The 14,965-nt window shown below is 38.0% G+C and overlaps 1 protein-coding gene across 1 annotated transcript in view; it reads left to right on the forward strand.

Moving 5' to 3' along the window:
• Window positions 1-14,965, forward strand: part of PHLPP1 (PH domain and leucine rich repeat protein phosphatase 1) — a 167,909-nt gene that overhangs the window by 134,535 nt on the left and 18,409 nt on the right. Inside the window, exons 11-13 of the mRNA XM_063298791.1 lie at window positions 7,975-8,175; window positions 9,924-10,086; window positions 11,895-12,025. Of these exons, the coding sequence (XP_063154861.1) occupies window positions 7,975-8,175; window positions 9,924-10,086; window positions 11,895-12,025 (495 nt within the window). The remainder of the gene's footprint in view (window positions 1-7,974; window positions 8,176-9,923; window positions 10,087-11,894; window positions 12,026-14,965) is intronic.

Consider the following 14,965-nt stretch of genomic DNA (forward strand, 5'->3'; position numbering starts at 1 on the left):
AAGCGCATGCGTAGTACTGAGGAATTAGGTAGCCATTCAAAGAGACACAGATCGGGCCCGCCTTAGCCTCTGGGGTTTATACGTCTGGGTTTTTCCCACGCTTCTTCAGTTTGTTAGGATTTTCTGTTACGTAGCAGTAATAAAACACTAGAGACCTATTCCTTGTCTCAGCGTGGTTCCTGGCTGTTAGGACAATTCCTCTACTATCACCTATTTATTAAAATGTCTCCCTTCTTTAAATTGCTTTAAAGACTAAATGTTAGTGAAGTCATTTGATCTTATGCAATTTGCAGTTTATTCAGTGGTGCTAGTTAATAAAAACAGTCTGCAAATCTGAAATGATATTCCCCCAGAGATCTGTATTGCTCCCTTTTGACCCTTTTGTCTCTCCAGAATTGTTAAAAACCAGGTTGTTCTCCCTGGCCTTGGGCCAGGATGGTTGCTGAGCCCTTTGGGGTTTGGGGTTCTGTCTTCCAGTCAGCTGTATTTTTTTTTTTAGATTATTTTTTAATCCCGCCTTTATTATTTTTATTTTATTTTATTTTAACTCAAGGCAGGGAACATACCTAATATTGTACTCCTTCTTTGATATATGTTGTTTTCTTTTAAATTTTTAAATTATAAGTCACTGAAGGTCGCTGTAGAGTCAAATGGCCTCGAAACTTGAATTAAATATATGAAAGAAGAAGCAAATAAGTAATATAAGCATTTTATTTCTCAAAGGATTTTTTGTTTATTTATTGCTATTTTAGAACTAAAGACATAGAGCAGATTCTTGTTTTGATTTTACTTGAGATTCATTTTACTGTAGGAGGTGTTCACATCGTAGCAGCCTGTTTTTTAATGCCCATTTGCAAATAGAAATTAGCATTTTCATTTGCTAGAAGGAAGGATTACATCAAGGAACCTCCCTCTACCACTTCTCCTCATAACCCCATGCCTTTTTGTCTCTTCCCCCTCCCAAAATGCTCTTGTTAAATAATGAATGGTCTCAGTGATTAAACAGTTTTTTCAGGATGGCTTCCTTGGAATGTATAGAGCCAAAGCTGTAGTTCTCTTGAATTCCTGGAGATAAGATTTTTCATGGAAAGGCTTTTACATATAAACACACAGACACACACACACACCCCAGTACATGTGGCTGTTCAGTCATGTGTCCATCCATGGTGGAGGTAGGAGTGGGATTGAATTTAATAGGACATTTCCTCACTATTTGGTGCAAGCATCCAGGTAGTTTATCTAAAACAACTCTGTAATATTTTCTTCCTTTTCTCCAGTGGCAAATGAAAATGTTAGTCTATGGATATTTTTCAGTTTTAGCCAAAATACTATTTCCAGTGTTGTTCCAAGACTACTTAATTATTTGCTTCCAAGACTGCAAACATTTTTTTTTAAATATCAGAATATCAGATTCCTTTAAAAAATCATTATATTATGAAATACTATAATTATTTTGGGCAGCCCCCGTACCTGTAATATTCACAATTCTTGATGTCTTGATAGATTAAAAAATTCTGAATATATAGCCAAGAACATCATTTGCTACTTAAAACATCAGTGAATTCATAGCCATGCTAACAATTCTATTGATTCAGCCCAAAAGATGAGAGCGATAGGAAAGGGTCAAATCATATAACTTCTTAGGTAAAGGTAAAGGTTTCCCTTGACGTAAAGTCCAGTCGTGTCCGACTCTAGGGGGCGGTGCTCATCTCCGTTTCAAAGCCTTGGAGCCGGCGTTGTCCATAGGACACTTCCGGGTCATGTGGCCAGCATGACTCACGGAACGCCGTTACCTTCCCGCCGAAGCGGTACCAATTAATCTACTCACATTTGCATGTTTTCGAACTGCTTGGTGTGCAGGAGCTGGGACGAGCAACGGGAGCTCACCCCGCCGCGCGGTTTCGAACCGCCGACCTTCCGATCGACAGCTCAGCGGTTTAACCCGCAGCGCCACCGCGTCCCTCTTAACTTCTTAGTTGGAACTTAATGTCCCAAATCCTGAGTTACATCTCCAGCAGTACAATGATGGAAACCAATCCATATCTAAGGTGTCCATTATACAAAAAACAAATTTTTGTTGTTGTATCACTCTCATTTTAAGATAATCAGAAACTACTTACATATTATTTAAAGTGACCTTCCATTGTTTTTCAAGAAGAATGTTCCTGCTAATTATTACATAGATCACCCAAATAACTAATACCAATTTAATCATCTGTCTGCAAAAAATCCTTGAAAAAGTTTTTAAAAGAGCTGTTTTAGAACTGAATCGATCCAGAGTAATAATGTTGTGAACAGCCCAATTTACCCAACCCTCTGCCACATTTCAATGCTAAACAGACATTATCCCATAAAAATGGGCTTAAATAATAACTCTCAAATTGACCCAAAGAGAAATTGAGTTCTGGAGTTCCTTAATCTATTCTAGTCAATAGCTAAAGCTAGAATTAATCCCCAGAGATAAGCCTGAAAAACCCGCCTTCCTCAACAGATAGTTGCACAGTAATTTGCACAGTGAAAATGGAATTTGCACAACGAAAATCTCTTCAGGTTGTCCTTGACAAAGAATTTTTTTTCCAATATCCTTTTTAAAGTAATATGATAGAATAAACACAGGTAATTTTCTCAAGATGTAAATCAACCTTGAAGTTAATGTTAATCGCATGTACTCAGATACTCTGTAAATTTACCCCCAAATATTCAAATTAATTCTAGACTATCTGTCTAGATCTTTCTAGAATAAAGCATGCAATAATCATTTGCAATTTAAGAGTTAAATAAACGATACAGACAGATCCAAAATACAACACTTCAAAATTGTCAATGCCTTCCTCAGAAACTTTTGGGAAGCCGTATCAAAGGCTTTCTTAGCATCCAAAGAAATTATAGCTGCTGGCTCTTGTTTCTTTTTAATTACAAGCAAGAGTGTTGATTAAAAATCTCATACCATCAGAAGCTTGATAAACCTGCATAAATCCAGCCTGAGCTTGTAGATTTTGACCACGTGATGCTACAATAGATTTTGACCAGAACTGTCCACTCTGATTTTAAAGGGCAATTGATACTGGATAGCTTGTCTAATATGTCATTTCTTACTGATGTTTCCGAAGTAGAACAGTTTTAAGATGATGTGGCCTTCATAACTGGATCTGTGATATAACCTCTCCTGTTCTAGCATCATTATGTACTCCAGTCTTTCAGGATAATGATGGGAATCAGTGGTGCAGCTTCTTTAGCAACCTGCTTCAGGAGAAGGCATGTGATATGCCAAACTCCATTGGGGTCACAGTGTACCAAGTTGAAAAAAATAACCAGTGGAATGTTTACCCTGAACAAGATAGCTTGGATTATGTCAGGAATAAGTATCTTATTTCTGTATTATTCAGATTTTCTTTGCAAGGATACAGTCCTTGTGGAGAGTTGGTTGTGAAAGGAGAGTCTTGAATTGTGATCTTATTTCATCCATGAACTTAATTGGCAGAACTTCGGTTACTTACTATTTCCCAACATGGCTGTGAGAAAAAGGAAGAGCAGGAGTGTAAAACATCTTGAGTATCTTGGAAAAAGGCTATGATTAAAATGTCATGAATTCTGCATCCCCCGCTTTACGAAGAAAGTCAAAGGGTCTTAGTAACACCATATCCATCTAGCAGGAAGTGACATCATGGAAACAGTGAAAGTCCAACTCTGAAAACATTGAAAAATGGTTCTTAATCAGGAAGTGAGAAACTCCAAAAACGTTACTGCATTGCAAAGAAAACAAATAGTGGATCTTTTTAAAAAGATGATTGTTACAGAATAAACCCACAAGAGCATCTGAGCAAAATGAACTCCAACCTATGAAAGCTGGTTTCACAAAAATATGGAATTCCTTATAGAAGACTGTCTCTGGTACCCTATGGACTTGAAATATTCTGTTAGTGAGATGCTATTGGACAACACGTGCTATTAGAATATGTAATATGTAACAGGAGAATATGAAAACATGAACAAATCACAGTGAGTTTAAGGTTCTTGCATTCTCCATCTTTTATCTGCCTACTATACAGCTAGAAAAAATTAGGAAATGTATTCATTTCCATCCTGGCCTAACAATGGTTTGTCATGGTGTAGAGATTGCTGACTGTTAGCTAAACTTTGGTTGGTTTCAAACACACTAACTTTAAACTATAGTGAAGCTGTCTTATCTAAAATTAACCAGAGTTAGTGTTAACTAAAATTCAAAGTCTAAATGATATGGTAAAATGTGATTAAGGAAAGCTGGTAATGGAAGCATCTGAACACTTAATTAAAGGGAAGATATAAGCGGATGAGTCCATGCTTCACAGTAGCCTTTCCTATTTCTTCATTCATCTCCATCCATTTCTCCTATTTCTTCTACACTACAGATTAGCATGGCATATCTACACTGTGGAAATTCCACTGATTGACTGGGAATGAAGGTTAATATATAATATAGTATAACCTCTGACACTATACAGGTAGTCCTCACTTAACGACAACAATAGGGACCAGAAAATTAGTTAAGCTGTGTGGTCATTAAGTGAGTCACCATGTGAACAGACCTGATTTTACGACCATTTTTATGTTGGTTGTTAAGTGAATCATGTGGTCATTAAGCAAATCGAGCTTCCCCAATGTACACTTTTTGCCAGAAACTAGCAAAAAATATCACAAGTCGTGATCATGTGACCACAGGACGCTGCAACTGGTCGTAAATGCAAGCCAGCTGTCAAGCACCTGAATTGTGAACACATGACTGTGGGGTGGTGCTATGGTTTGCAACAGTTGTGCAAGTACAGGTCCTAAAGCACTTTTTCCCAAGGCTGTTGTAGCTTCAGACCATCGTTAAGCAGTTGTTAAGCAAGGGCTACCTGTAGTTGGTAGAAAAGAGCGGGTGCTTAATTCTTTTTTCTTCCTTTGCTTTGTTCATTGTTAATATTGCCTATTCTTTCCCAAGCCATTTTTTACTCCAAAAGTGTGCATGGGTGGGTCCTGCCTGCCTCTGAAACAACCCCTGAGATTTGGATGGTCCCAACCCTGCTGGCCTTCCGTAAGGCAAGGAAGACCTGGCTGTTCCCTGGCCATGAGGCCAGGGTGTTGGATGAGTCCATCCATAGTAATTTGAAGTGGAATTGATCGTGGGTTGGGTTCAGTTGCATTATGATTTCTTTTGTGTTTTTATCTTGTTAGCCTTGTTCCTGCTTTTAATCCTATGTTAGCTGACTAGGGTCACACTATATGATTGGGCACCCATGTAAATTTATTACAACAAAGAATTTTCCCGGTGAGGTTAACTGCGTGGGCAGGAGGGAAGGGATCAAGGAAATGAGTAGGAGCTCCCCTCCCCATCTCTCTCCAAAGAATCAATGGATTACAAAGGCTATGCCCATTTCCTTTGTCTACCAAGATGTCTCCTGCTGAAGATCTCTCTCTGTATAGAGCCAAATGCTTCCTGACTCAAAAACGTGAAAATTGCTCCTTTCACAAATACATCACTCTGACTACACAGTATTTTTCTATTCAACTTTTTAAAGACTAAACATAAAAATCTTGAGATATCCTTCCAGGTATGTGTGGAAGCTAACATATAAACAATATGGATACATTAGAGGTCTATATGTGTAATGTTGTTATTTCCTGCTTTTAAAACTTTTGGGAGAATTTGTTCTTCTGTAAACCCTTAAGCATGTGATTGCAACTATGACAGCTGAGAATTTTAAAAATTAAAGCAAAGCACCACTCGGGTTTTTAGAACTCAAGCAGAACTGGCTGTTTATACACTTTTTTCTCAATAAAATTATTAGTGTCTATTGAAAGCGTATATGTACCCTGTTTCTGTTTTATCAGCCTCCTCAAACAGATGAATAATTCATAACAATAATGCATATCGATCAGCCAGTTAAAAAAAGAAAATGAAAATACATGACCAGAGAACGCTACTAAATTAGTTGAAGGCTGTTTTGGCTGCCCTGTTAAAGCAAAGCAAAAAAGCACTCTAACATCCCCAGGAGGAGAATCAGTTGGATCTATAGAGAAGCCCCTTGTCTCTTATGTCCACCAATCTAAACTCTCCTTTGATAGTAAGGCATGCAATAAGAGCCTCTGAGGAGGGTAGCAAAAAGACTGATTAATTTTAAACAAACTTCCAGGTATAGTGCTACCAAACCATTACAAAATGTATATTTGAAATAAAGTAATACTTTTTATAAAACTAGTTCTGAGTATTTGCCAGTTTTAGGGGAAAAGCATCTGGGGATGGACTAGGAACTGTCGTGCCTTCTGAATGCTACAAGTTCTGGTTGGGGATGAGATAGTTAAACATTTCTGGAAGTCATCAAATAGGAAAGGAGTAATATAGCACACTGCATGTGCAATCATGGAATTTATTTATTTATTTAATTTTTATCCCGCCTTTATTATTATTTTTATAAATAACTCAAGGCGGCAAACATACCTGATACTCCTTCCTCCTCTTTTCCCCACAACAACAATCCTGCGAGGTGAGTTGGGCTGAGAGAGGGTGACTGGCCCAAGGTCACCCAGCCGGCTTTCGTGCCTAAGACAGGACTAGAACTTCTAAGCTGGGCTAGAAACAGTCTCCTGGTTTCTAGCCCAGCACCTTAACTACTAGACCAAACTGGCTCATGTCAGATTATTTCTCTGATAGGTTTTGAAGCTGAGACAGAGCATACAGAAAGTAACCAAAGTTGAAATTTTTCAGCATGTAACCGGCTTTGGTTGTTCTATGAAGCTAAGCTGGCTAGTACTTGGATGGGAGACTTTACACTAAAGATCTTTCTACATGGAAAACTGTATGATATATGAAGATTTCCCCTGTACTTTTGAGATTTTCCAGGCCATCAACTTTCTATTTCCCAAATGTTTGTAAAGCACATTTAAATAAATTCAAAATACTTATCTTTACTCTGTGCTTATAGTCATAGTCATGGGCATTTCTGTATTTTGCAAATCTAGAACTTGCCAAAGACAAAACAAAACCCTCAGCCGGTGTTCACCCTTGTTGTCCTCAAGTTGGCCAGTAGTTCAGTACAGTATGCATTGAGCTCATGTAGGTTCGGCTGTGGCGGAGTAGGGTATGAATTAACAAAAATCTGTTCATCTCCCATTCACAAAAATAAAATAATGACTACCTCTTCCATGGATTTAAAACAATAATAATAATAAATTAAACTTGTCTGCCTGACTCTCTCAACGACTCTGGGCAGCTTAGTCTGCTAGTTACAAACTAGATTAGAAGGGGAGAAGCAGAATGTAGGAAAACCATTTTGCAAGCAATACATACAACCAGGTATCCAGAAATTAGAAACTCAGTGAATAATAGAGTGAACAACTTCTTGGGGATGGGGGAATGCCTGATTTTATATGGAAATGAAATTTGAGAGCAAATGGGAAGAGGAGGAGGTGTGGTAAGAAATCCCTTCCGTAGAAAAAAGGCCACTGCAGTAGCTCCCTGTGTAATAATGCTGGTCACAGCAGGTAGCAAACCTTGACTGGTCTTTTAAAAAAAACTAAGCAGGATTGGACTGGTTTAGTGCTTGGATAGAAAACCATTAGGAAATTCCAGGGCTTTAGACTGCATTGCTAAGTTGAAAAACATCCTGGAAGAAGGCATTGGTAAACCACTAACTTCTTCTTGCCAAGGAAATAACGGAGAGGGTATCCATGAAGTCACTAGGGGTTGAGCTTGACTGAAGAAAGACTTGACTTCCAGTTTGAAAAGGAAAATCCGTGTTTCATTCTTCGGAAAAATGACAAGAAGAACATTGCAAAAGAAAGGATTCTGCTTCATGAAAGCTTCCAGTTGGTGGGATATATTACTGTAGTCCTGTATAATTTGCTGCTCAAGTCATCTATAATTCTAGACTTGATTTATTTTGGCATTGTGATTGGTCATTTAAGAATAAACAAAACTAAATGTACATATTTTATCTCTAATAATTGATTTTGCAGCTTAAGGTACTTGAATGCTTCTGCCAACAAACTGGAAATGTTACCTCCAGCCACTCTTTCAGAGGAGACCCACAGTATTTTACAAGAACTGTATTTGACCAACAATCACCTCACAGATAAAAGCGTGCCCTTGTTAACCGGTCATCCTCACCTGAAGATACTACATATGGCCTACAATCGCTTGCAGAGCTTTCCTGCAAGGTAGGTAAAGATGGTAGTAGCCAATTCCCCTGTTAATCAAATACATTTTGGCATATTGGTTATTTATTTAAAGGACGCTATTTATTTGATATTTCACTAAAAGGTATTTTGTTTTGGGTAAATGTGGTATTGACCCAATCCAGTTGGACTTCTACCAAATGAGCAACATACTGGTGTCTCCTCATGCTTCTTTCAAGATGGACACATCAGAAACTCTGGTTTGGATGACATGCTCAACAAACCATGGATGCAGATTCCCATTGTTTATAAGCCATGTGCACTTATAGGAGGAGCCATATTTTAATAGTTCTGATGGATCATAACTTACCTTGTATTGAAAATGTCTTGCAGTGTATTTCAGAAGATCAAACTGAATTTAAATATTTGAATATTAATTGTTACCAGAAATAGCAGTAGATTGGATGTATAGGCTGCACTCAGTTTGAGTTGGTAGTGTAAAATCTGTACTTTAAAAAAGTTTTGTCACTGGTTATCTATAATCTAATATATATTTGTAAAACATATCTTTTCAGGGGTTTATTTGGAGAAATCTGGAAATTTGGAAAAAGCTCATTTTTTACTCAGGAAGCCCCAGTTGTCAATTAGAGAAGGAAATTTAATCTTCCAGATTTAAGTTTAAATCACAAGGCATATATTCCGTTTTGGGTCAATGGATGGCAGGTTTTGTCCATTGGAAACTTCCTCTCATGGGCTACCTTAGAATCAGCATATCTGACATTTCTTAAAAATTGGAAGGCTTTGGAATCCAATTATTTTAGAAGACTAACGATGAGAAAAATAACCAGAGGACAAAGGTTACGATTGTAAAAAGGTTGATATCACAGGGATAGGAGAACCTTCATTCTCCATCAGTTACACAGTGAAGAACTTCTCTCTATATATTTTTGTTTAAATATAACTTGTGTTTCCAGGAGTCTCACATGGAGGACTATTTCAATATACTGTCTGCTTATACAGTTATATATGTTTACTTTTCCATTTTTTTCCCTTTTCTTAAAAATAGGTAACTGACTGAAACATAAGCAGATACTGTAGCATGATATGGCATTGCATTAACTGAATAGTCTAGTTATTGATATTTATATAAATGGCCCCTTTTTATTTTTTATTTTTGCAAATAATAACATTTTTAAATGTCATATATATCTAGACTTAACAGGCAGAGGAGCAGACCTGTTCACTGCTGTTCAAAAGGGCCACATTAGAACCTGTGTACAGAATTTGCAGGGAAAAAGAACTTTATTAAAATCAGGAAAAATTAATATTAAAGGGAACAGATTGGAGACTTTGCTTTATAAGAATAGTGTACTCAACTGGTATCCTAAGGTACATTTCTTTACTGAAACCAGTTCTGACTGACTGACTTTCTAAGTCCAATTCACTTCTAGGAATGCTAGAACCCATGGCTGGAAATCATAAACCTTGAGGTCATTCTTACTCTCATTTTGATATGAGTGAGTGTAATTTGTCCAAAGAAGCATCCAAGAAAGGAAGAGCATAGATAAACAGTGCCTTCCTTGTCTGCAGGGCTGTGACTAACTACCAGTAGATTTGCTGCTAGTTTTCTGCAGTGGACATATCAATTGTCACATACTATTGTACAGGCCAAGTGTGGAAAGGTTCCAAGACACATTAGTCTTTAAGGTCGTTATTCGAAGATAAAGTTGTTATTCTAAGATAATACTTTGGTTTTATGCTCAAAATCTTTCTTTTGCCCTTTTGGGTAGTAAAATGGCCAAACTTGAAGAGTTGGAAGAAATAGATGTTAGTGGAAATAAACTGAAATCCATTCCAACAACTATAATGAACTGTCGCCGCATGCATACTGTGATTGCACACTCCAATTGCATTGAAGTCTTCCCAGAAGTCATGCAGCTTGGTGAGATCAAGGTAGGGTCTTTGTAAGAATGTATTCCTAAAGCTCCTTTTAGTTGCTTGGAAATAATCCATTTTTTACATACCTCAAAATCATGGTATGATTTCTCATGGTGAGTTATGTGTATTTAAATGAAGTTACATTGTGTCCATGGGCTATAGAAAATCCCATGTTCTTCATCCAAAGAGAAAGGGGATTCCTGGAAGAATTCAGTGCTAATAGATGTTTGAGATATTGGTATTGTAACTGGAGCAATGTGTGTGAGAGAAAGGGAGAGGGAGAGAACAAAGAAGTATTGAAAATTGTAAAGTGAGGTATTTTACATGAACACCTTGGATAGGAATACAGTTATTCCATCTTCCTCAAGATATCAAGCCACTTTTTTGCTCCAAATTGGCCACGTGAGATGCGCACTACTTGTTTGTGTAGTTTTGTGCATTTCTATAACCAAATCATACATCTCTGTGGTTGAAACAAAAAGGTTCTGTGCATCGCACACTGTGCAGTCCCAAGATTTAAAAAAAAAAAAAAGCTTTGCTATTTTGAGAGTGGCTTTATTCTATTATCTTTCCAACTTGTGTTCAAGTGCTCTGCTTTTCCAGATTTTTCTCACAATGTCTTGGTACTCTGAACACTATGCATAAATTAAAATTCAGTAAATTCTTTGCTGTGCAAAAGAAGTAATTTTTAGACTTTTAATAATTTGTATGATCTATCCCTGTCCTCCTTTCCTTCCTATCACTATACTCCCAATACTAGATTGACTGTATATTTTAATATCTTTGGCAATATTCCAGTTCATTGACATTCGTTATCTGTTCTTTTGTGACATCTTAATATTTTGTTTGGTTTTCAGTGCAGGCTGCATTTTGAAATTGATTTTAAATGCACCTTTAAATTCCTAACATGCTCTGTATTAAAGGCTGGTGGTGAATAATAACAGCTCTGTCAGAATTATGACAATTCCCTGTCCACAAACGGCTCCCAATCTGTGTATTTATAAAATTACTTTTAATTAAAACTCACTTAACACTGATGTGCTCCATTAGCTTAAGGATAATAATTACCCTCTTTATGCAGACAGTAGACAAATCACTACTCATTCTGCAACAAACATGGAGGTTATTTAATGAAGCATTAAAGTTAAGAAAAGTCACAAAATTAAATTAGGCTCACTCAGAGTCACTAAATAGTGTGCATCCTTTCAGGTTTTTCAGAAATCCAGAAAGCAGATGGAGAAGAAAGAAAAAAATACAGCTGATATCCAGTCATGAACATTAGTTAGAATATATCAGTGGCTCCCTGCTTTATTTTTAACAACGTTTTATGATGGTATCTTAGATTAAAGGAGAATTACTTCAAGGAATGTGTATATAATCATGTCTTGTGCTCTGTTGAGACCATTGTGGAATTTTCGCAATTAAGGGTGGTAGAGGAGGTTGGCTTAATTCTCTCAAACGGCAGGAGAGGGCTCTAAGCTCTGCCACTTCAGACTGCAGCTACATATTTACCTGGGTTGCTCCCTCTGCTAAACAACAACCAGCATACTTACCCACAGGAAATAAGATATTAAGGAAGAAAGCTTAACCTACATTCCTGATTCATGCAGTAATTTTCTCAGTAGTGAAGTTCCCAAGCTGTAGAGTGTTCCATTACCTTTGCTCCCACCTGTGATCTGAAATGGCACAATCCAGACCTGGGTTTGTTACTTCGTATGTTACTTGTGATACCTTTTATTTCTTAAGATATTCTGCATAACAAGAAGGCATCTGTTTTCTGAAGTCCATGGTCTGCTTACTTTCTCTCTCCCCTCATTATTCAGTGTGTGGACCTGAGCTGTAATGAGCTGACTGAAGTCACATTACCTGAAACCTTGCCTCCGAAGCTGCAGGAACTAGACCTGACTGGAAACCCCAGACTAGTTCTGGATCACAAAACCTTAGAGCTGCTGAAGTAAGGAACCATCCATGTTATTACACAGTAGGCAAAAGGGTACACAGTGCACTAAGGGAAAAGTGCTTGTTACATAAACATCAGGTGCCCGTAATTTTGTTTTAAAAATGAATATGTTAAGGAGGGTTGTTTGTCTTTTGGAACTCAGTAAATAGCTGGTTTGGTGAATAAGAGCAGAGGGCCCAGTTCTTACTCTTTAATGGGTCCTGTTTGTTCTTGTCTAAGTTCTCCTTCTACCCTAACAATGGTTTCTTTTTGCTCCCTACCTTCTCACCTCCACTCTGAAGATGGGTAGCAATTGCCCCCCCTCATCCCCACCCTTCCAAGCAGAGAATCAAGAAACAGAAGCAAAAGGTCCTGTTTTTTTTTAAAACTTTTTCTACCTCCTACTCATTCCTGTTTATGTTCATGTCTGTCTTTTGTCAGGTAAGTTGAGAGAGTAACCAGCTCTCAAGGTCATCCAGTGAGTTTCCTAGTTGGAGGTTTGAACTCCGATCATGTTTCCTTACTCCTGTTTTGCCATGCTGGATGCTCCAAGCCCTCAACTGTGTTTCTTGGCCTGTGATAAAAGTGGCTGCTGCCTGTCCCTATATACTGAAGGATTAAGGGAAACAAAATCTCCTGTCCCCTACAAAGAGATTATATGTTTACATATTTATAAGCCTCTACCCAATGATTCCGATAGCTCTATTTCTGCATACATTTTTCAGCTAAGTCTGTCAGTCCTATCAAGAAAATGTCAAGCTGCTTGTGTTTGTTGAAGGTTCTTATTTACACAATATGTGTTCTTTTTTTTTTACACATTATACTTTTATGGAGATAAGCCTCTTTTTGAAATACTGAAAAATCTGCTATTTTCAGTAAAAAGACTTCTTCCCATGTGACTTTCAAATATAGTGTGACCTGAATTTGCTGACTTTGGCTTTGAAGCTTGTCATGGTCGAAGTTCTCCTTTAGTAAACTTTATTTCCATTATATCTCTACAAGGAAATAATTGTGTGGCTTTTGAATGCGTTCTTCACAAGCTTCCTTGTGGCACTGTCATATTGCTGTGAAGATTCCTGCTTCTTGTCTTTCTCTGACTGCTCCAAGTATCAGTCTTCAGTGGCCCTTGTAAACCCCAGGTTTCAAAAGATGAAATTGTCAGCAAATGTATACCTATCATTTTTTAAGGAGTCTTGTCAGAGATCACTTTCCTCATTCTCTGTAAATCTCTACATTGCTTTTTAGTCACTTTACGAACACGTATAAACACATCCTGTATAAATTACAAAGAACACAATACTGTTACCTAGAATAGAGTCTTCCTACTCAATTCACTAAGTATCTTCAGTCACTTCTGGAAAGTCCACTCCTTTTGCCAAACCCATCGAAGCCCAACTATTAACATATTGTGCTGCCCGCCAGCAATTAATGATACCCTGCTTCCATTCAGGGCCCAGATAACACACCGTTTTTGCATAGGAATCAGTCATTCAGGCCATGCAGAAAAGAGTCGTATCTTGACAAGCAATGGCTTCACCTAAGTTCTGCATAACCAAGTTAAATAGACTTTAGCCAGATATACTCAAACCCCTTTTCACTCCTAATGTTGGAGCCACCAGGAGAGGGAAGGTAAACACATCCTGAGTTACATCTTTTTCCATGTTTATGTTCTTCCCATATTGATGTGATGGGGAAAGAACTATCCAGTGATTCAAGGATATGCAGGGTCCCTAAGCTACTAGGTAGCTCACTACCCAGAAATGGAAAAGAGGGAAGGGAAGGGAAGGGAAGGGAAGGGAAGGGACAAAATTTGGAAGGCGTCTTGTCAAAACAGTTACCTGTTTTTGAAGGAACATTTTCCAAATGGTATTATCCCCAGCCAGCATGGCAAGTGGACAGGACTGATGAAAGCTATGATCTAAAGCAGGAAATATCTACCTAAGTTTAGGGTATGTTTTTGAGCACTTTTCCAAAATGACTCCTAGATATAGCAGGGAGCACATTAATAATATTGGGGATATGCAAAACATTCTCATTTTGAAAAAAAATTAAGTGCAGCATTTTAAGAAAGTCCTGACTTAAGTGCTTAACTGGTGGTTTCAATGTGACATGGATGCTTTGGGCATTTTTTGTTTGAGCTCAAAGCAGACAAGTTCCAAGCTTGAAATACTCTCTTTTGAGCTTGAGACATGTTCAAAATACTTGAAACAGGATGTATGTCACTTGAGACAAGCCATTTTGTGAAATCTGATGCTCAGAATGTTTTGAAGCACATGATTTTGCGCATCCCTACAAGACACCAAGTTACTGGAATCTCTCTGCTGTCCGTTTTAATCCTTCTCTGTCATCCCTTTTAATGTGCTGCAGTAGACTTCCTATACTACTTACCAGAAGTAGGATACCTTTATCCTTTTTTGGGGCAGGAGTGCACACTTCTCAACCAACTGCTCAGCAGCAGCAGCAGCAGCAGTTCATCATTTATTTCTAAGTACTGTAAAGCTTCACACTTACCATCTAAGACGGTGAGCAGCTAGCAAGTCACAGAGAATCCCCCAGTAGTATTTGTGTAACTCACACAGTGGACAAAGGGCAGAATTTTCAGATTCTTTGAGAGAGGTGTTTGGTTGGTTTAGGGGGTCTTCAGGGGCAAAGTAAGTGCCTTAAACACCCTACATCTTCCCCAGATTGGGGTATATTGTTTTGCTTGTCCAGACGGAAAACAGAAAAGTTTGGCACAACTCTCTCACTCTGCTGATGTCATATGCCATGCCCTCTATGCCCACAGGTAGGGCATGAGAACAAAGTGTGGCCTCCTGGCTGAAAAAGGTTCGACAGACTTGATCTAAAATGACTTGATACATAGGAAAGAAAGGAGTGATGGAGGACAAGGAAAATAAGAATACCCATGATCTTTAATCCCCCCTTCTGCTGGCTGTTCCATGCTCATGGAATGAC

This window comes from Candoia aspera, chromosome 3, assembly GCF_035149785.1.
Source record: "Candoia aspera isolate rCanAsp1 chromosome 3, rCanAsp1.hap2, whole genome shotgun sequence".
NCBI classification, from domain to species: domain Eukaryota; kingdom Metazoa; phylum Chordata; class Lepidosauria; order Squamata; family Boidae; genus Candoia; species Candoia aspera.